This window comes from Aedes aegypti, chromosome 3 (genome assembly GCF_002204515.2).
Source record: "Aedes aegypti strain LVP_AGWG chromosome 3, AaegL5.0 Primary Assembly, whole genome shotgun sequence".
NCBI lineage: Eukaryota > Metazoa > Arthropoda > Insecta > Diptera > Culicidae > Aedes > Aedes aegypti.
The window spans coordinates 4,290,142-4,313,324 of NC_035109.1; the positions used below are offsets into that span (position 1 = coordinate 4,290,142).

The window sequence follows — 23,183 nt, forward strand, 5'->3', positions numbered from 1 at the left end:
TAGTTTAACGTTTGAGCGGTGCCGTATTCATTCGTTGCCATGGTCACATAAATAACACGGCACCGCTCAAAAGTCAAATAATGAACCCGTGCATTGATCCATTGTGTTTTTAAATAAAATGAATTAGGAGCAGACTTTGTTGTAATAACAAATTATACTTAAGGTGAAACATCTCGGAATCCGAAGATGGCCGTCACAATGGCCAACTTTTGACCCTACTCGCTTTTTAGAAGGCTCAAAACTGAAGAAATAGTAGGCAAACTTTCATGATCTTCTTATTTTAAGTTTTCTGCCAAAAAAGGAGGGCACTGTTGTTGGATGCTTTCTTCGCGAGATTAGTGCCTTTGAAGTGCAATCTGGGAAGATGATTCCAAACTGTCTCACCTGAAGTAATGTTTAAATTCCCGCATCTCCTTTAGAGTACTCTAATGAAAAAATAAACACAATGTGCCATGAAACGGGTTACCATTTGTTATAACGATTAGGAGATCTGTGGGTAGTGAGCTTTTTTCTCTTTCTAAATTCATGAAATTCTTATTTCAAATATATTCTGGCAAAATTCATTATGGCGAACATACTTGCGAACAATAATTAAAGATCTTTGTCAGGATTTGTAGAGTAGCGAATTTTTTTTTTTAGAAAAATGCTGTTTTACAAATTCATAAATTTGTTATTGAGAATTGCGGCAGAATTTTCGGAGGAATTCAATGAAACAATCATCGACAAATTTCGTGCATCTTCTAAGGAATCCCTGTCAGAATCCATAATTTGAAACGAAAAATAAATCTCAGGAAAAATTGCGGGTTCAGCTAAAATTTTTGATATTTTTTTTCTAATACAGTCATCTCTCCCTTACTCGATATTGAAGGGACCTGGGAAGGAGAAACCAATAATACGAAATTTATGTACGTCAAGGTCTGAGAGAGAGGAGACAACTCACTGACAACTGGCTTGTTTTCTTGGCTTCTTTGATTTCTTCTTCTCATGTTTGGGTTGTGCACAACGGTTCAGAGAGCACAAACTGGGTCAAAACCATTTTCACATTCCATTTGTTATTAAAAAGATCATTAAATTACAAAATTTCAAAAGCAATATGAGTTCAATCGACAATATTCAAATATTCAACTATTTTATATGCGATAGCACAGGAAAAAAACCTGAATTTTCAATCACATCCAGTTTTAGTTTGGTCGAATTTTGACGGTTTTTCACGCTCTGCCCTTCGAATGTACGGTTTTCCAGTGACAGTTGATGACAGGTTCCCTTGACTTTTGGAAGCTCGCAATCTAAGCCAGCTGTCTCCTCTCTCTCAGGTCAAGGTGAGCCGAGTTTCTGCTGTCACGAACTTAGACCTGTGCGCCGAAATATTTCTGATCGGCGGCGGCATCGGAGCATTTTTGCGCCGGCGGCGGTGGCGTCATCGGCGTCACGCCGTTGACAATTTTCGGCGGCGGCGTACATCGGCGTGAAGAAAATTGAACATAACAAAATCGAAAATATAAATTATTAAACCGTATACGTAAAACACATTAACAAAAAAGTTTGAAATTCTATTTTGCATATCTCCCTTACAATCCTTATCACTAAAATTGTAAAACTATCATAAAATATAATATACAACCCTTTTATTTAAGCTTTTATGACCAAAGTTGTGACATAAATCATTTGATTTTGTGTATAATTTTGTTTGGGGTTTTTGTAGAAGTTTACTGGACTTTTTGTTACTGAAAACATATTTCAGCCGTTTATAGTACCCAACAATTATGTATCACAGCTTTATGGAATATCGTCGATATTTTATTTTCTTGTAATGTTCAAAATCTTACCATAATTGATTGCGAAGCTTTGTAAATTACTCGAGCAAATTTTAACATAATACAGAAAGCAAGTCCAAAACATATCTTGTTTGCAGCAGCAAGTTGTAAACGTTAATTGATAATGTATTTCTTATTTTCGTATCCGATATCATATTTTGTTTTTGTTCATCTATAATTTTTTCTTGATGTTATAAATTTTATAATTGATATTTTTTTTATAATATGTAGAAAAACTATGACAGCATATAAATAAGGCATTTGTTATATTTCAATACCAACCAAAAATATGTACACCTTAGTGAGTCCTAAATAGAAGCAGACAATTTTTCCATTGATCAGTGCTGTTATATGTCAAAATCTTGAAAAAAAAAATGAAATGTTTATAACGCTCTTCCATGCGGAATATAGCATTAGCAAATATGGCCAACAGATAGTAATTCAGATGTGATGACAAGGAAAAACATTTTCCAATGACTTTTTCCACGGGGATGAAAGATATTTATAATACTAAATTGTCAAAGTCACGTGATATTCAAGACACTTCAGTTTCAGATTTGATTTCGCGGGAAAAATTATCTGCTCTAAGTTTTAATATACCGACTGAAGTGACAACGAACTGATATATCAATATGATTCAAAGCTTTACTCGGGTGTCATAGCAAGTTGGTAAAATGTTGATTATTATTCCAAAAAGTAATTATATATTTAACCAAACATTGATATATAGCTGCGGGACAACTTTACTTAGGCGATTAAATCTATTGTCTTATATTTGTTCTTGTCACAATAACGGAAGATACCTATTCGTACATCTGTGTTATTTCCCTATTTTGACAGAATTTTCAAGAAAAATATCAGAAGTAATTCCTGCAACAAACTCTGAGAAATACATGAAAAGGTTTCTGGTAAAATATCTGTAATTTTTGTGAGCGAGTTCCCATGTTTAGATCTTTTGTAGATATTATTACGATTGCGTTGTGTGGTAAAGAAGTTTTTTGTTGATTGCATTCTTAAAATTGTCATGTTATAAACTTTACCACTATTACTTTTGATAGATTATTCCTGTAGTTTCCTAATCTGAAGCCAGAGATGATAAGATATGTCAACCTCCATTGCTAGCTAAACTTCTCTGTTACGAGGAAAGGAAATAATATGGATGGTATGACATCGTTTTAAAAGGATGCCGGCAACTCGCTGACCTATGTAAATATTCAAAGGAACACTGATTTTTTTAGGAGAATCATGAAATATGACCTGGTATTATATCTGCAAAATCTGTTTGAGGAATTCTTGCATGGATCCTTGCAGAAATTATTGGAGAAATATCACATTGTTTTTTTTAAATATCCCTTTAATAATCTCTGGATAAAAAAGGCTGCTCGGAAGATGCTTTTGAAATCAAAGGAGAACCTGGAGAAATCCCCAAGGATTATGTGGAGAAATCTTCTCATGTATTCCTTATGGATTACCGAAGAAATTCTTTAAGGAATTTCTGGAAGATTTTTTGGAAAACTCTGGATCTTGGATCTGTAGGAAATCTCGTACGAATGTTTAAAACAATTCTGATTAAACCCCTGAAGTTACTCATGAAATACCTTGAATATTCAAGCCAGAAACTTAGGCAGCATCCATTTATTACGTAACGCTATAGTTGGAAAAATTTGACCACCTTCCTTCCTCCGTAACGATTTCTGTATGCAAATTTTCAAAAATTTGTAAGAGTCGTAATGCGTGAGGCTACTCCTCAGCACAGTCACATGTCAATGGCATAGGATGTCGAATATTGTTAACTGTTGCAACTTCTTCCTTCTTTCCGAGAGTAGCTCTAAATTTATAAGGCGACAGCGTGCTTGGTAATGTGGAAGATGCAAAGGATCATTCCAAGGAAGATTTCTAAGCGCAAAACGAATAAACTATTTTTGTACACGTTCTATGCGAATAACCTCCGATGCGTAATATGGCGACCAAACAGGGGATGCGTACTCCAGGATGCTTCGCTTTATTGAATTATTAAATTTTTCGCTTTATTAAATTATTCCAAGAAAATGCATGGGAGAATTACTGAAGGAAATCCTGGAGTGATTTTTGAACGATTTTTCTCTAGAACTCCAGAAGGAATGTGTGACAAGAACTTGGAGGAATAGTTGAAGAACTAGAGAAATATCTAAAGGAAATCTCTCAGGCACCTTTGACAGAATATATGTGTAGTAATTTATAAATCCTCCTAGTTCATTGTGGTCATTATTAACCTTCCAGTCGTCGTGCGGTTCGTCACCGTCAGAACCACCACGCTGCTGTTGTGAGCGAAAAGCGAACTTTTTCCATCAGTGTTGTACAACATACAACAGCGCGACGACTGAAGTGTTAAGTAATTTTACTTATGGTAACAGTAAGGCATCATCATCAGTAGTACATCATTCTATATGAATCAATTCAATCGTATAGAATGCATGAAAAGGCTATGTACCTACCAATGTGGAGGCTATATGCGTATTTGGCACGACTTTTTCAGACTTTCTGCGATCAGAAATACGATGCCACAAAATTTGGATGAAAATAAAAAAAAAACAATTTCCAGCACGCCTCGAGCCCGGAACCTCTAGATTAAGAATCTGGTACTTTACCACTGTTCCACCAAGAGCTACATATCAGGTGCGTGGTTATTTGCCAATATTAATGTTTCATGTACAGCGACACTTGCTTTGTTGTTTTTTGAGGCCCATCGTCAGCAGATTCCAAGTTTGGGTAGCAATTTTTGCTAAGTTATTGCGATTTCATATGATGCTTTCTGGATTGATATATGATCTGTCAGTTTATACAACTCAACGCGATTCTATGTTGCACTAGACATTGATAACGCTTAATTTGGCATCTTGTGCGATTCTGATTTTTGACGTATGAATATGTGATTTTGAATGCACATTCTGATACGATACGTGGTTCACTGGGTATTTTTCTCATGTATTTGGAAGATAAATCTTGAAACAAAATTGTGCAGATATCATAGGATTTTTTTGAAGAAGAAGTGCTACAGAGAACGCCTATATAAATTAAAAGTACAGTTCAATAAAAAATAATCTGAAAAAATTTCTCTTAGAAAAAATCCAAGCAGTAAGTGTCTTTACCCTTTACGAAAAAAATAATAGAGCAAAGTTTTACGAGAAAACACCTGAAAGAATCTGATTTTAATTTTCTGAATATTACCAGAGCTGTCTCTGGAGGTTCCTAAACATAATCATTGGAAAACGCTCTTGAGAAATTTAAATACAATTCATGGAATACTCTTGACAAAATCACTGGAGAGATGGAAAAATTCCAACAACACTTATTCAGCCATTCCACGAAAAACCGATCTAGTGGGTCACCGAATTCCGTGAAAATTTACTATTTTGTTTCTTATCCGAAATAAGGATACAAGTATTTTTGAATTTTTTATTAGGATGACCAGAAAAATCGTGATTTTAAAATATTTATTTAAAAAAAAATCATAACTTTTGAACCGCTTGAACGATTTTCAATTTTCTTGGACGGCATGAAAGCTAATTTCGACTTTTCAAGAAAAATATAAAATTTCACAAATTTTTTTTTCTGCATAAAAAAAATATAGTTTACGTTTTTTTGTGTTTTGAAGGCCTCGGGACCAAAGGGGCTATTGCTGTTCTCATTTTTTCTTAAAAGTTCAGTAAATTTTACGTTCAATGTCAAATTTACAGCGATGTGTGTTTTTTTTTTATTTTTTGGGATATATGTTTTTTTGAGAATAAAATATCAGTCATTTTTTATCGACACACACACTGTAAGTCTCAGCGGAATAGATTTTTTATTAAAAAAAAAATCATAACTTTTGAACAGCTAAACCGATTTTCAATCCTTTTATATGGAATGAAAGTTTGAAATTTCAACTTTTCAGAAAAAAATATAAAACTCTAAATTTTTCTGAAAAAATGAAAAAAATTATTTTTTTCTAAAAAGCTAGATTTTTTTTTAAACTTTTTCGTGTATTTTTTTCACGGAGTTTTATATTTTTTTTGAAAAGTTGAAATCTTAAGCTTTCATTCCATAAAAAAGGATTGGTAATCGGTTGAGCTGTTAAAAAGTTATGTTTTTTTTTAATAAAAGATTTATTCCGCTGAGACCTACAGTGTGTGCCGATAAAAAATGACTGAATTATTATTTTCAAGAAAAAAAAATTGAAAATCGGTCAAGCGTTAAGTTAAGGTTCAAAGTTATGATTTTTTTTAAATAAAAACTTTGCAAAATCGCGAGTTTTCTGGTCACCCTATGTTGGAAATGGTCACCCTAATAAAAAAAACTCCAGAAACGCATGTACCTTTATTTCGGATAAGGAACAAAACAGCAAATTTTCACGGAATTCGGTGACCCACTAGATCGGTTTTTCATGGAATGGCTGAATTACAATGTAATGAATTGCTGAAAAAAATCATGAAGAAACATAAAGATTAATTCATGAAAATAAATTTTAACAAGTATGAAGCCCAGAAAAATCTTAAGCAATCATGCTTTAAATTCCACAAAAAAATAATTATGGAATCCTTAAAAATTGTGAAGACACGTCTTGAATATCTGGAAAACGTACTGAAAAATCGTTGAAAATATTTTTGAAACAATTCATGAAGAATTTACTGGAGGAATCTATGACAAACATGTCGAAGAAATACTTGAAGAGAGTTTCTTGGAAAAAATCCAGAATGCATGCTCTGAGGAATTCTTGGAGGAACAATTTCTTACAGGAAAAGCCAACGGAAATCTAGTTGGTATTACCAGAAAAACTCCACGAAGGAATAATTTTATAATTTCGTATAATAAAAAGATTATACGAAATGGTTTTCGAAGAAATCTCTCGAAAAATTCCTGGAGAATCCACTGGATAATTTTTCCTTTTCACATTGATGTACGGTTTTCTATAAGAATTTCTAATGCAATATGTAAATATTTTCAGGGGTATATTTCAATATTGTTAATTTTTTTGAGCTGAAATATTCATCGGCGTTAAAATACAAAATCAGGGTATATTTCAAATCAGTTAATCGGCGTATGGCGCGCCGCCGAAGCATCAACCGGCGTCGGCGTAACGTAAAATCGATCGGCGGCGGCGGCGTGGCGCGGCGGCGCACAGGTCTACACGAACTGTCACCGTGAGCCCAGATCTAAAACAATGGACAAACATGATAAAAGCGCGTAATTTATTAAAATGTATTTTTGCATTCTATCAAATGTGACAAAAAATCGATTGAAAAGCTATCCATTCTTATTCAAAAGTAATGTCACAATAGCCTCATTTATCCCGATTGAATATAAAGTATTCAAATACGCATTATTTTACTTTTTCCAATAAAAACGAAAATTAAATGTACAGAAAACTTTGGCCTTTTTCCATGTTTGTCCAGAACGATCGAAGGAACACAACAAAAGAAAACTAGCAATTTTCATCAAGTTTGCCTTGATTGTCGTTGGCAAGCTGGAGTTTTCTTGCAATTCGAAATAACTTTGTGTCATATTTCGTGTGTAATATCGGTGCCTCCCTCCCAGGAAGGGACCATCGAGTTACAGAACATAAAAGCAGTGCAACTGCGTTCCAAGGGACCATCGAGTTAGCTATGAAAACCAACTTTTACTACGGTTCTCTAACTCGATATCGAGATACAGAAAATCGAGTAAGGGAGAGTTAACTGTAGAACTACTGAATGAATTTCATATCGAATTCTTAGACAAAATTTGTATCTAATTCCTGGAGCAGCTACTGACGAATGTCTTGAGAAACAGTGAATTGGAATTCTAGAGAAGCTTCTAAACTTGCGAGGCAGTTTTGTTAAAATTCTATCAAAAGGTAGATTGGAGATTCTCTCTTTCTCGATTGATTGATTTTTCTCATTTATGAGATCGAAAGGAAAACAAAAATCTGTCTAACTGTTTTGCTATGAGAAGCTTATTCATCATATCTCAAAAATAGTGACATTAGTGAACATTTGTATGCGAATATTTGCTGTTTAGTAACCCAGGTCAGAATTATATAAATCTCGCATACTCTGAGATAACGCCCTAAAATCCATTGGTAGCCACGTGTGTAGTTCGTTGTTTCTGAGCAAATGAAAGAATAAGCATCCAAACCAACATCACGGACAGGTAGATAATGATCCTTTCTTCCCCATAGCGTTGTGAAATAACATGAAAATCCATTCAAATGCTCAGAAACAAAGAGCTACACACATGGTTATCAATGGCTTTTAGGGCGAGATCAGAAGTTATGCGAGAAATGACCAAGTAATTAAAAAGTGATCGCCACCAGCCCTGTGTCAGTATCTCCCCGCCATCATCTACAAATAAACACAAAACGTATTTTTACTTACAATCGTTATGGCATCGCTTCATCGTCGTTTGAATGCGCGTCTGGTCGATGTAATCGCCAAACATCTCCGTTAGCTGAGCCAAAACTTCGTCACCAAGCATCGTCGTAATCTTTCCTCAAAAACAACTCTTCCCAAGTCAAGGTCGAATCCAAAGCACATCAAAAAGTTCGAGTGGCGTAATCCGACTTCCAATGCAATGCGCAGAAAGCGCTATTACGATTTTTTTCGGTCAAAACTCAACAGAATCGATTTAATTCTTACGCGGTATGGAACACCCACTTGCACTGGCTGGACAACCAGAAAAATAAATCACAATTACGACCGGAAAATGGAAAATCGAAGGAGATTTCTTATCTCGCACATGCAAAAGAGAAGCAAAATTCGCGCACAAAGGTTGCAGAAAGGTAAACAAATAACATCACATGCGAAATAGGCCTTTTCACATGACGTCTTAAATCAGCTGATCGGGAAGCATTTTGACAGTTCTTCTATGAAAATGACAGGCCCGTGTTAGCACTGGTCCTCCACCGATGTAAACAAATGCATAGACGGATCTGTCACATGAAAAGGCCTATCAACACGCCGCCCAACCGAAACGCGAACTGTCACACGTCGAGCTCTCTCAGGGACAGGGAACGTTCGTTGGAAATTCGAGTAGACGAAGGTACGGTGCTGCCATCTGGGAAAAGTTTGCTCGATGCGTGAAGCGTCGAAAATTTTACTCGGCAAGGTATAGGAATCGAAATTTCAAATGCTCATATAAAATTAACTACAATAGTTATTTAAAATCTTTTCAGTATATGTTTATATACTTTTAATGGGCTACATCATAGGCATATATTTTTGAGTTTTATATTTTTTTCTCAATATGCTGCTGATTCTATAGTTGATCAATAGTCTAACCCCGTACACTTAACAGAATTTAATTAAAAAGTGTTTTGAATTTTTTAGAAGCATTTGAAAATTGACTTCCTATGCTTTGCCATGTTAAATAATCGGAGCTTCACGCATAGGGTCAACTGTGGTAATTACCTTCGTAGACGCGAATGGGGAGGGTCAAAAATTACGTCCATGGTTTTGACGTAGAATTACGTCTTTCTTCTTTATGGCCGGTCGCTGATCATAAGTACTGTGCAAAAGGATAGGGCAAGGAACGGTCAAGGAATGATTCCGCTACCGAAATTACTTGAGCTGTACGCTGCTGAGAAGTAGAGCTGATTTCATAACATCGGTAACGCCTGCTGTACAAATCAAATGAATTTTTTGGGCTTTTCCGTACGGAAAAATGTGTCGCTCAATTATTCCGCAAGTAAAAGTGACATTTCGCTCATACTGGATCACCTGTCAAAATTACTTCGGTGAAAAGGAGAAATTTTACTTGAGCCCTTTATGTTTCAGGTGCATACTACGCATTATACAGGAGTGAAATTGGAATTTCAAAACCAAGAGCGTTACGCGTATATAAAATATTATATTGTTTTTGAATTGTATATCCAAACAAGAATAATATATTCATTCCTTGCTGTGCGCTTGAACAAGCCAGTTCAGTTTTTGCCAGTCGGTAGTTTTTTTGGTTTTTTCTTCCACCGCCCGTGTGGTTTTTACCAGTGCAGTATTGTACCGTAGTGCTTTAAACCGCGCATCGTGAAGGAAGCGAACCAGATTGACAAGGGTCAACTGGTATCGTGCCACAATAAAACATTGTCACCTTCATCCCCCGGTGATTGGTTCCCCCGTATAAATCAGCAGTGAGAACGGCGATACGTTTTTTCTGCCTACCTACAGTGTAGAAGACCAGCTGCTGTGCGGTTATCGAACGGGAACGGATAAGTATCTATTGTATACATCTATAGAATTGCTTTCGCATCTCCGAACAAATAGCGTTGAGTTCAAGGTTGTTTTTCGCTTCACTTCTGTCTCTCTCCCGGTGCAAGTTTTGCTCGTATAGGGGAGGCGTGTACAAAATAGCCCACTAATTGGTTAAGTTTTTTTTTCTCGTTTTTTTTATTAGTATTTTTGTTTTTGCCCGTACAGGGGAAGTGTGTACAAAATAGTCCACTGATAGGTTATTTTTTTTCTGCATATATTTTTTTTTCTTATTTGGTTGCGGTTGATTTTTATCCCGCATGGACGAATCGGATGGAGGCGATACGCCTCCTAAAGATCTCGTTGCTCGAACGCGGTTTTATCAACCGTCTTCGGCTGGCCCTTGGGTTGTCTATTTCCGGCGCAAAAACAAGATTTTGAATGTGCTCTCGATTTCTAGAGAGCTGACGCGTAAATATCCTGGGACCGTTATTCACCAAGTGAAGCAATCCAAGCTGCGTGTAACTGCACCTAGTTACAAAGCAGCGAATGAGATTGCTCAGCATGAGGCTTTTACTGTGGAATATTATGTGTATATTTTGGCCAGAGAGGTTGAGGTGGAAGGGAAAATTATCGACGCGAGTCTGACCTGTGAAGACATTAAGACAGGCAAAGGCGTTTTTGAGAACCGGTCCATTCCTGATGTGGCTATACTGGATTGTAAACAATTACAATCAGCTTCCATGGAAGGAAATAAGAAAGTGTTTTCACCGTCAGCCTCGTTTCGAGTGACTTTCCCTGGTTCCGTCCTCCCAAAATTTGTTTGCATCGATAGTGTTTTTTACCCAGTGCGTCTTTACGTGCCGAAGGTTTTCAATTGTACCAACTGCAAGCAGCTTGGTCATAGTGCTAGCTTTTGCGACAACAAGCCCCGTTGTGGCAAATGCAACCAAGCTCATTTGGAAGATGATTGCACACAGAAAGCTGAAAAATGCAGCTACTGTCGTGAGGATCTTCATGACTTGCAGAATTGCCCGGCATACAAAAGGCGCATTCGAAATGAGAGTCGCTCCATTGTGAAGCGCTCCAAGAAGACGTATGCGGAAATGGTGAAAGCTTTAAATCCGCCTGCAAAAGAGTCTTCATCAGCCATCCCAGTTGGTAACTCTTTTCAAGAGTTGTCTTCCGATGAAGCGAACGACGACGAAACCGATGGGGGAGATTCTTCGGAGGTACACGCACCCGGAAAAAGGAAGTCTCCATCTTCTCCGGGACTGCGCCGTAAGGTATTGAAATCTTCCCTCAGAAGTTTGTCAAATTCCAAAGGAGGTGGGGCAAATTTGAAAATCCCGAAGAAACAGGTCTTTGATGCTTCCGTTCCGTGTTGCAGCAAAGATCTGCCGCCCCCACCTCCACAGATAAAATACACTTCGAAAAGAAGCTCTAGACAAGAAAGCAAAAGAAATGCTACTGAAGTCCCTCGCTCTTCCTCGAAAACCCCCCGGGCTAAGCGAGGACTGATAACTTTTACGGCCCTTGTGGATCGCATATGTAATGCTTTCGGAGTTTCAGACTCATTCAGAGGCATACTCGACCTTTTTCTCCCCGCAATAGAAGAATATCTCAGGGAATTGACTATCTCGTGGCCCCTCCTTGCTTCGATCATATCTTTCGATGGCTAATTCATCAAGTGAGGTACAAGATATGATCACTGTGCTACAGTGGAACTGTCATAGTCTAAAACCTAAATTAGACACATTTAAATTTTTGCTTCACAATTCCGCACTCTGTGAAACATGGCTTTCTTCTGAAGATGATCTTAACTTCTACGATTTTAACATTATACGCCAGGATCGAGATGATAATTACGGGGGTGTGCTTTTAGGGATCGAAAAGTGCCATTCATTCTACAGAATCCCCATCCCGACTCATTCAGGCATAGAAATCGTTGCTTGCCAAATAAACGTAAAGGGTAAAGACAAAGACAAATTAAAGACCTTCATGTCCCTTGCAAATGCCCAAAATTTTATGGCTCATAAGGTAATCTAGAATGCCGTGAAAAGTGTACTGCGATGTGTCAAACTTTTGTACCTTTTGCACTACCGAGGGACCGAATGCAGTACTAGAAGTGGTACCCAATCTGAGCCCGAGTGCGACGGACCTGGTAAAGATCTTTGCGTAGCTTCTGTTTATATTCCTCCAAGAGTTTCAATAAACCGCCGTCATCTTTGGAATGCAGTCTCCATGCTCTCATCTCCAGTTTTAATACTGGGTGATATGAACTCACATGGTACTGGATGGGGACGATTATAGAGCGGCTATTTTCTATGACTTATGCGACGATTTCAACTTGAACATTTTGAACACAGGTGAAGTGACACGTATTTCATTCGACGGCAAACAAAGCCGTCTTGACCTGTCTTTGGGATCAAGCTCAATATCATTCGATTGCATGTGGAAGGTGATCGATGACCCCCATGGTAGTGATCACTTGCCCATAATAACTTCTTTCAGAAATAATTTTGAAAGGTCAGAACAGTCAATTCAGGTTCCTTTTGACCTCACTAGGAATATCGATTGGCAAAAATTTGCATCAGCGGTAAGTTTTGGTATCGAATCATTCAACACTCTCCCACCGTTGGATGAGTATCGATTCCTAACAGAATTGATTTATAAAAGTGCATTAGAATCCCAAAAGCAACGAGTTCCAAGTGCATCCTTCAAAAGACGACCAGCCACACCTGGTTGGGATGATGAATGCACTCAGTTGTATCGAGAAAAATCTAATGCCTTTAAAGCTTTTCGTAGATATGGTACCTCAGAACTTTATTTAGAGTACTCGAAGCTCGAAAAAAGACTGAAGAATCTTATTAAAGCGAAGAAGCGTAGCTATTGGCGACGTTTCATCGATGGCCTCTCACGAGAAACTTCAATGACGACGCTTTGGAGAGTGGCTCGCAACATGCGAAACCGCTCATCCTCAAATGAGAGTGACGAATACTCCAATCGTTGGATATTCAACTTCGCAAAAAAGGTCTGTCCAGACTCAGTTCCAGCTCATCCGCCTTTTTGGGAAACTCCAAGAGACGATGCTTTGGATAGACCATTCACTATGCTGGAATTTTCTATGGCTCTTCTTTCATCAAACAACTCCTCTCCGGGACGCGATATGATTAAGTTCAATCTTCTTAAAAATCTCCCTGATATCGCTAAAAGACGGTTGCTTGACCTGTTCAACTCATTCATGGAGCACAACATTGTTCCACCTGAATGGAGACAGGTCAAAGTAATAGCTATTCAAAAGCCTGGGAAACCAGCGTCTGATCATAATTCGTACCGCCCGATCGCTATGTTATCATGTTTAAGGAAATTGTTAGAAAAAATGATCCTATCCCGACTCGATCACTGGGTCGAATCAAACAACATGCTTTCCAGTACACAATTTGGCTTTCGCAAGGGCAAAGGAACAAACGATTGTCTAGCGTTGCTTTCATCAGATATTCAACTAGCCTTTGCTGACAAGGAGCAATTGGCTTCGGTTTTCTTGGACATTAAGGGCGCTTTTGATTCAGTTTCCATAGAAATATTGTCAGAAAGCCTGCACAATAGTGGACTACCTGGAATGTTGAATAATTTCTTGTACAATTTGTTGTCAGAAAAACACATGAGCTTCACCCTCGGTCAACTGACAACTTCCAGAATTAGCTATATGGGTCTTCCCCAAGGCTCATGTCTAAGTCCCTTGCTTTATAATTTTTATGTTAAAGATATTGACAACTGTTTGGAAGAACCATGCACGCTTAGACAACTTGCAGATGATGCTGTGGTCTCTATGAAGGGGCCACGAGCAGAAATTCTGTGAAGACCATTGCAAAATTCCCTTGATAATCTATCCACTTGGGCTAGAAGCTTAGGGATCGAGTTTGCTCCGCAAAAAACTCAACTGGTTGTATTTTCTAGGAAGCGGAATCCTGCCCAACTAAAGCTTAAGCTTTTGCGAACAGACATCGACCAGTCTTTGACTTCAAAATACCTTGGGGTATGGTTTGATTCAAAAGGCACTTGGCGAACTCATATTAGGCATTTAACGGAAAAATGCCAACAAAGGATCAATTTTCTACGAACAATTACCGGAACATGGTGGGGTGCTCATCCGGAAGACCTCATAAAACTCTATAAAACAACTATTTTATCTGTTCTAGAGTATGGCTCTTTCTGTTTTCTCTCAGCAGCAAACTGCCACCTGATTAAATTGGAACGAATTCAATATCGTTGTTTGCGTATCGCCTTAGGGTGTATGCACTCAACACATAATGCGAGCCTAGAGGTTCTGGCAGGGGTTTTACCGCTACAGAACCGATTCTGGGACCTCTCGCTAAGAATACTTATTAAATGTGGAGTGAGCAACACACTCGTTATCGAAAATTTCGAAGAATTGCTCAAACTGAATGCTCAGTCAAAATTCATGAGAGTTTATCTCTACTACATGTCATCTGACATTAGCCTTCCATGTTATAACCCCCCACGTGTACGCTTCACCAATGACAGTTCCTCTGTTGAATATGATCTGTCCATGAAACAAGCTATTCATGGAATTCCAGATCAACTTCGATGTATTACTATCCCACGTATTTTTAACGCAAAGTACCAGAATGTCGATTCCTACAGGAGATATTTCACTGACGGGTCCCGTATAAATGGATCCACTGGCTTCGGTGTCTTCAATGAAAACTCTTCCGCCTTCCGAAAACTTCAGGAACCTTGCACGGTTTATGTTGCTGAGCTGGCAGCAATCAACTTCGCTTTGGGGATGATCTCAAACATGCCCGCAGACCACTTCTTCATCTTCTCGGATAGCCTCAGTTCTATTGAGGCACTCCGATCGATGAAACCTGTAAAGCATGCATCTTACTTTCTTACAAAAATAAGAGAGCAGATGTGTGCACTGGTCGAAAGATCATATAAGATTACCTTTGTATGGGTCCCCTCACATTGCCAAATTTATGGCACTGAGAAGGCGGACTCTCTCGCAAAGGTGGGCGCTGAGGAAGGTGAGATTTATGATAGACGAATTTCACACGATGAATTTTTTCATTTAGTACGTCAAAGTTCTCTTCACGGTTGGCAAAGCGATTGGCTAAATGGCCAACTGGGACGGTGATTACATTCCATAATTCCTAGAGTTTCCTTGCGAGCCTGGTGGAAAGGTTTGGACGTAAGTCGAGATTTCATTCGCGTGATGTCAAGACTTATGTCCAACCATTACTCGCTAGATGCACATCTACACAGGATTAACCTCGCGCTGAGCAATATTTGTAATAGGTGTGGTTCCGGTTATGACGACATCGATCACGTAGTTTGGCAGTGCCCGGATATGGACGCCTCCAGAGCGCATCTTTTGGATACCCTTGCGGCCCGAGGTAGACAACCCTATGTTCCAGTTAGAGATGTGTTGGGCACCCGCGATTTCATTTATATGGTCGCAATTTACGATTTCCTTCGCTTGTCTTGTATAAAAGTTTCATTCTCTTGTGTTCTCTTCTCCAGTTTTTTTTTCTCTTCTGTGTTGTCCCTTTTGTGTTGGATTGAGGATCCTGGCCATCCGGCAGACGAATACTGGCAAGGAATTGGTACCAACGCCATGACACGATAATAGAGCTACCACGCTATACCTCCCGGATGAGCTGCAGAGAACCCTAAACCCAATCCTTACCATGTCCCTCCCTTTCAAAATTGTGACCATTAACCTCGAGTTGCCACGAGTACCCTGACTCCATCCCATACTAACTTTGGCAATGAAAAAGTAAACAAATTGTAAATAGTACAAAAATGAACTTCGGCTCCGTAAAGCGTTACACGCATTTGAGCCCTAAATAAACGAACTAGTTAAAAAAAAAGAATAATATTGCTTCGACATTTAATTACAATCTTTAATTTTTTTTTGTTGGTGGTTGAAACTACTGCGTCCATTATTTAGAACTATTGTAGTATGTCCCAGTTTACTGTACATGTTACGCTATCCGAACACCATTGATTAGACGATCAGCTGCTTACCATGACACGTTCCCAATCAGGTATGATATGGTTTATGAAACCAATCACCTTTCTCGGATCAGCAGACCAGATCTCACTGGGCTGTAAACAGCCGCTATCGAGAAACTTTGATCTGCGCCTGTATAATGCACCACAACTGCAAAGCAGATGTTCCGAGGTTTCACTTTCAATATTACAAAAGCGACAAATATCATTCTGAACCTGGCCAATGTTCTTCAAATGATATTTGCTCGGACAGTGCCCAGTTACTAGGCCAGTGTATGTACAAAGAGCCCTCTTGTTGAGCTCTAAAATCTTTTTAGTTTTATTTGTGTTTGGAGTTATAAATCTTTTAGACTGGGTACACATTTTGACATCCATCCAGTTGGTCATCACCTTTTGTTCTTCCCAGCACTTAAGTTCCATTTTTACTGCACAGTTTGGTATACCACAGAATGGTTCCGGGCCAACAAACTGTGAATTTGAGCCCCGTTTTGCAAGATCATCTGCCTTTTCATTCCCTTCAATGCCACAGTGTCCTGGAACCCAGTACAAATTTACCGAGTTTGATTCACACAACTGTCGCAACGAGAGAATACATTCCCATACGAGTTTCGATGTACATTTATATGCACTTAATGCGTTTAGAGCTGCTTGACTATCAGAGAAAATACATATATTTGCATATCTGTATTTTCTTTTCAGACCGACATTCACACATTCAAGTATTGCAAAAATCTCAGCTTGAAACACTGTTGGCCAATGTCCCATTGCAACTGAAATATTTACTCCGGGTCCAAAGATCCCAGCCCCTGTATTTGTTCCAATTTTTGAGCCGTCAGTAAAGAATATGATTGAGCCTTCACGAACCGTGGGACCTCCGACATCCCAACTTGTACGCGTCACTTCGCTTACCTTGTAGAGAAAATCATAGTTGTCCTCAGGTCTCATCCAGTCTCCGTTCATACTCATCACCGGTCCTCTTTTAAAGTGTTGCAAAATGCTCAAGTGGTCAATAAGATCACCTGGCAAAACATTTATAGACCTCTTAAGCCTTAGAGCACTTCTTTCCGCTTCTAATTGCACATATTCGTGCAAAGGCAGCAGATTGAGAATAGCATCTAACGCTTTCGATGGAGTGCTGCGCATTGCTTCCGTTATAGCAATGCACGCAAGTCTTTGAAGCTTAGCTAGTTTCATTCCTGCAGTAGCCTCCCTGGTTTTAGGCCACCACACTAATGAAGCGTAGGTAATGTTTGGTCGTATAATAGATGTGTAAATCCACATAATCATTTTTGGCCTCAAGCCCCACTTCATCCCGACAGTTTTGGAGCATAACCATAATGCGTTGATCACTTTATTAATCGTAGAGACAAGATGCGCATTCCAGCTAAGCTTGGCATCTAAGATTACTCCCAAGTATTTTACCTGACTGCTAACTTGAATTTCTCCAATTTTAAAAGATTTTTTTTTTTGACGGGTTAATGCTTAGACCCTCCTTTATACACCATGATTGGGTATACTTTAGGGCCTGCTGCATTCTTTCCGATACTATGTTGTCAAACTTTCCTGTATTGTATCCAATACGTTATATTCTCGCATACTCTGAGATAACGCCCTAAAAGCCATTGGTAACTACGAGCGTAGCTCGTTGTTTCTGAGCAAATGAAAGAAATAGCATCCACACCAACATCACGGGCTGGTAGATGTTGATCCTTTCTTCCCCATAGCGTTATTAAATGACATGAAAATTCATTCAAATGCTCAGAAACAACGAGCTACACACATGGTTACCAATGGCTTTTAGGGCGAGATCAGAAGTTATGCGAGTATTGTACATTAATGGTTTATTCCATTCACTGAATGATACGTTTTTATCCGGGCGTTGGCATGAAATATTTTAAACGTTTAAGCGAAGTATGCACTTCAACAGAAAAGTAATCGCCTATCTCGATGCGTGGGAAATTTCTTGCAAGAAATGCTCAAGAAAAGCATTTCTCTTTGATCGCAGTACGCAGTTGAAAAGAAATGTCCATTCAAATGGAGTTCACTGTAGGAAATTTCTTGACCATTTCTTGGGCAGAAATTTTTACTTTTTTTGAGCGGAACAGCATACTTAGCTTTATAACTTTTCGCTGGCTTAACGAAATTTCTTGATTAGCACCTCAATCGAAAGACAAGACATCAAAGGTTCATTTCGTTTATTTACTGAATCCCACATACCTGTCCAAATAGTTCAATAACTGTTTTAAAAGAGAACGTTGATTTCAAGCAAATCTATAAATAGGGGTGCTAGAGAAAATTTGACGTCATTTGCTTTTCACTCTCCGATTGGCTCGCATCTCAGCAGGCGACAGATCGGCTTGCTCTGACCGGGTGTGTTTCTCAGGCACAAACATCGATAGCGAAGGACGCCCCCGTTTGTCTTGCTTCGCTCAAATCAAACTGTCGAGCGAGCGAGAGAAGATGCCGTCCGAAGCTAAAGCCATCACCGTTGCCACCGCCAAGAAGGAGAAGTGTTATTATCTGAGAGCTTTCTTTGCCGATTGACCATTTGTGCATGTGTATATCGTGTGGCAGGTACGAAGATACTCTATGCCCTGGGAATCGAGAAAATTTCCTCTACGAAAAGATCCTCGACCAGTGGGATTCGAATCCACGACCCTCAGCAAGGTCATGCTGAATAGCTGCGCGTTTACCGCTACGGCTATCTGGGCCAAGAAATTTGTAAACAACAAGGCCAGTAAAAGTCAAAATCCCACACAAAATCAATACAGTGCAGAGGCCTATATTTCTTTTGAACTGCGTACTGCGATCAAAGAAAAATGCTTTTCTTAACCATTTCATGAAAGAAATTTTACACGCATCGAAATAGGCGATTACAAGTCAGGTGCATATTCTCCATAATGGCCGGTACGCTGATCATAAGTTCTGTGCAAAAGGATAGGACAAGAAACGGTCAAGGAACACGCTAAGAAAATAAAATGCTAGATAAGTCAAATATCATTCTAAAACCATATTCGGTCTATTCACTCATTGTGATGTATTTTAACGCGTTAAGCTTTGGTTAGTATAAATGGATTTAATTTTAGCAAATGATTTTTTGGAAATTATTCATTTGATGCATAAACTTCTGAAATCCCAAGTATTGAATAAAACCAGCCATTTTTATATTCAATTGTTGTAAACAAAGGTTAAAAAAGTGAAAGAAAATGAATTTTTGCAAGTTTTCATTTATTTTCATATTAATCATGTTCAGATAGATCTGTTATTCAGTTTTCAATAGGCTGCCTTTGCTTTCCATCGTTGACTTGGGTGATACTACGAGTGAGTTGCTTTCCGGTCTTGCAGCAACTCCCCTAGAATGAAGTTTAGAAATTTCGATTATAGACGTGTAGATTTGAGACATCCCGTGTAAATACCTGAAGACACCGAGACTCACAATGAATTGCAGTGGATTCTCCAACAGGCAAACTATTTAACAAACGCTGAACTCAGCAATAGATTTTTTTCAGGGAACACGCCGTTGCTTGTTTCCGCATCTAGGTCCGGAACTAAAATGAATCAGTTTAAGTCCTAAGAATAGGTTTCGACAATGCATAAGCTTAGTAAAATATTAATCACAGATATGCATTATAATGTATAAATTAAAATAATCCGGGGCATATTTGATATGCATTGTGAACGATAAATATGAATAATATCGAGGGTAAATTAAATGTCACACTAAATAGTATTTTTGGTTTTCACCGTGAATGATTCCGCTACCGAAATTACTTGAGCTGTACGCAGTTGATAAGTAGAGCTGATTTCATAACCTCGGTAACGTCTGCTGTGCAAATCAAATGGAGCTGTCACTTTTCCGTACGGAAAAATGTGACGCTCAATTATTCCGCAAGTAAAAGTGACACTTCGCCCATACTGGATCAGCTGTCAAAATTACTTCGATAAAAAGGAGAAATTTTACTTGAGTACTTTACGTTTCAGGTGCATATTGACCGTTCAGTTCCTAACTGTTCACGACCGTTTGAAACAGTCGTCGTTTCAAACGGTCGGTGAAACAGGCGCTGTCAGGTTTGGCAGCAATAACGAGCGAGAAGATTTTCGCGCGCAAACAAGCAGTCCTACTCTTTCAAGTAAAGCAACAAGGACAGCAGAGTGGACGTCGAGTCAGATTTCCAAAACAACTGTTGTTGACACACAGCTGCCGGTTCACTCTTGGAAGTTGAGGGGTAGTCTGATGGAATGTTTATAAAAGAATGTTTCACTAAACATAATTCAACCTGTGATAAGTGTTTATAACGCTCAAAATACACATTTATTGAAACAATACAATAAATGGCAATAGTTTATCGTGCGTAAGGTATGTATAGTTATCATAATTATATCGTCCCCTTGATGCTACAACTAGATAACTCGAAATTTGACATTTTCGATTTCAATTCGTCAAAATATTATTCTCAATTAGATCTGCAGAATATCCACAGCTCATAAGCGTGTTATTAAAAAACATAAGTTGAAGTTTATTTTTCAATCATATTCTCTGCGATTTGCCTTCGCCTTGTAAAACGGTCATATTTCAAAGTTGCACATCTCAAAATTTTGATTTTCGAGTTATCTAGTTGATGCATTAAGGGGACGATATGTTGCATCAACATCGGCCACATTGTTCGATATGGATGAAATACATTGAGATGCCCCTTGATTCCCGACGACTGTTTCGAGCATTCTTATAAATAGCCGGGATAATCCAATATTCAAATGGATATACAATACTACGCATAAAAGTCGATTCATCCTTTTCAAAATTTTGTTTTGAATTCGTCATTTCTGAGTGAAATCTGGGGAGAGTGTATTACAATCAGAGACAAAGAACGATCAGCTGTTTCTGTTTTGTGCGCAGAGAGAAGTTGATTCGTGAAGTGGTTTACAAAACATTCGCTAATGTTCGTCGCATTTGTTCAAAGAAAAACTTCGTAGTACTCACTATATTGGCAAATTATTCCGAAATTGTTCAAATAATTGTAGTGAAAAAGTGAAGCTAGTGGCATGGAAAACTCATTCCTCAACATGGTAAATAGGCAGCTACTGAATGTGGTCAGATAAATGGATATTTTGCACTTCCTCGTTTCTCTTCCGACAGGCACACGTCCATGGTCGAAGGGCGGAACATCACACAAAGCATCGACGTTTTGACGAGGCCATCGAAAACCATCGCAAAGCAGCGTCCTTTATTGAGGAAGCGCTGAAGATTGCTCCTCAATCCGCTGTTGTCATCGAGTCGCTCCAGCTGCAGCGCAAGTATCACATGAAACAGATTGAATTCGTTCGCCACCGGAAGCAACAGTACGAAAGGTACATCAAGGCAGTGGAATATCAGCGCAAGAGGAATCCGGAATTTCTGGCCAAGCAGCTGGAAAAGATTGAAAAGTATAACGAGCTCCAGGTGGCTATCTACCAGAACTTGGAAGATACCGGAAGCATACTGGAAACGATGACCGGAAGTAGTGGAACTGATCGGAACAATCCCGTCGTGGACGATTTGATATCGTTGAACCATTCCTTGCACATTCTGGTCCACCGAATGACGCAGAATATCGACGAATATGCCGTGGAAAATGAAACGCTGAAGGAGAAGCTGAGCGTCTTCGAGAGGGAACCCGGAGAACGGGCCAAGACTGCCGCCACCGGAAAGGGATCGGAGCAAGGAAAGGGTGAATCGCGATTCCTATCTGGTTTAGAAACCGGGCGGGATGCTTTGGAGGCGATCGACTTTCACCGGGAAGAATTGCCGGCCTTGGCTCCGCTAGAGTTGCCCACGTTTGACTTGCCGGACTTTGAGAACAACTGAAGCTTTAATGTAATTTATTGCTTTGACTGAAGAAAAAGATAGGTATGCTAAATTTTGATTCAAGATAAATGTGATGGTTTAGATTAGGATTCGTAAAGCTTATTTTGTGTAATTATCATTATATACATTTAGTTTTTTCATTACACAATAAATTTGTATTTTAAAGACAAAAAACACCATGCTTCGCTTTTTAAAATCAAACCATTGATGTTTAAAAAAACTAAATACATATGTAGAATACAAAGAAATTTTCTTTTATCTCGTTCCTTGCATCACCATCATTTAGGTTTTTTTTTGACGTGTTAAAGAGCGATAAATCTGTTGTCTAGTTTTAGGCGCTCTCATGCTGATAAACACTCTAAAAATTGTTACTAAAAGAATTAGTTGGATTTTACTCAGAAGACCTTTTGAAACATGCCTGCCCAACCTGTTTGAATCGCGGGTCAAATCCCAGAGAAAATTTGGTGTGGCCTGCCAAATTCCAACGTTTTGAATAACATTTGATAAGCTAGTATATAGGGTGCAGAGCTATTTGGCACTTCCATGATTCACTTTGGCATAGTGGTTTCTGCGCTCGTGTACATACACGTTACATATCACCAACACTATTGAAAAGTGCTGGTGGAAAATATAAACAAAGATCAGCTGTTCCCAGCAAAATCAAACGGCAGTATTTTCAACCAGCAAATTTGCGCACGTGTTCGCGACACCGCTCGACGAAAGCTCAATGGGGGGTTTTTCTCGTCCGAAATGTCTGAAACTATGCAAACAGAAGCACTTCAATACGACGCACCTATTCTGGCCGAATAGGAGTTATGTAACTTCCAAAAAACCCCACTGCCGAGACGAATCAAAAGTGCCAAGAATAGGATCCGGCTCCCTAGTAGGTGCAGATCAAAATTTCGGATTCTAAAAGGACCTTACCCATAATTCTGTGATATTCTTATCCAGAATTTTGAGTTGAGTTGAGTTGAGTTCTACATTTTTGGTCATGCCTAAATTATGTCATGTTCCATGGAGAGCGGGGTGTCAGGCATAGCGGGAAGGGCCGTACCAGGGCCGGATTTACAAATGTGGGGGCCCTGGGGCCAGAGCCTTGTGGGGGCCTTTTTCTCAGAAAACAAATTTTACGGTATAGTATGCTTTCTTTGGTAATTTTTATACTAAATGTTCTTAATTAATTTAAGTTGTGTTTGGACCACTGACAATTCTCAAATGCGCAAGTTGGGTGGAATGGGTATATGTGACAAAAACTTGCTTCTCAGAAAAGCAGTTTTAAAGTTTTTAGCAATATTTCACTTCGTACCA

General features: G+C 38.7%; 2 protein-coding genes across 2 annotated transcripts in view; one reads left to right on the forward strand and one right to left on the reverse strand.

The window, feature by feature from the left end:
- The window catches only part of LOC5568423 (NEDD4-binding protein 2), a 59,660-nt gene extending 51,052 nt beyond the window's left edge, over positions 1-8,608 (reverse strand). Inside the window, exon 1 of the mRNA XM_021854683.1 lies at positions 8,186-8,608. Coding sequence (XP_021710375.1) covers positions 8,186-8,285 — 100 coding nt within the window. The 5' untranslated portion in view covers positions 8,286-8,608. The remainder of the gene's footprint in view (positions 1-8,185) is intronic.
- A 12,317-nt stretch (positions 8,609-20,925) lies between these two features.
- LOC5568425 lies at positions 20,926-21,906 on the forward strand. Its single transcript, XM_001652203.2, has 2 exons — positions 20,926-21,097; positions 21,168-21,906. Exons 1-2 carry the CDS (start codon positions 21,074-21,076, stop codon positions 21,873-21,875), a joined length of 732 nt encoding a protein of 243 aa, XP_001652253.1. The 5' UTR covers positions 20,926-21,073; the 3' UTR covers positions 21,876-21,906.
- Positions 21,907-23,183: the final 1,277 nt, after the last annotated feature.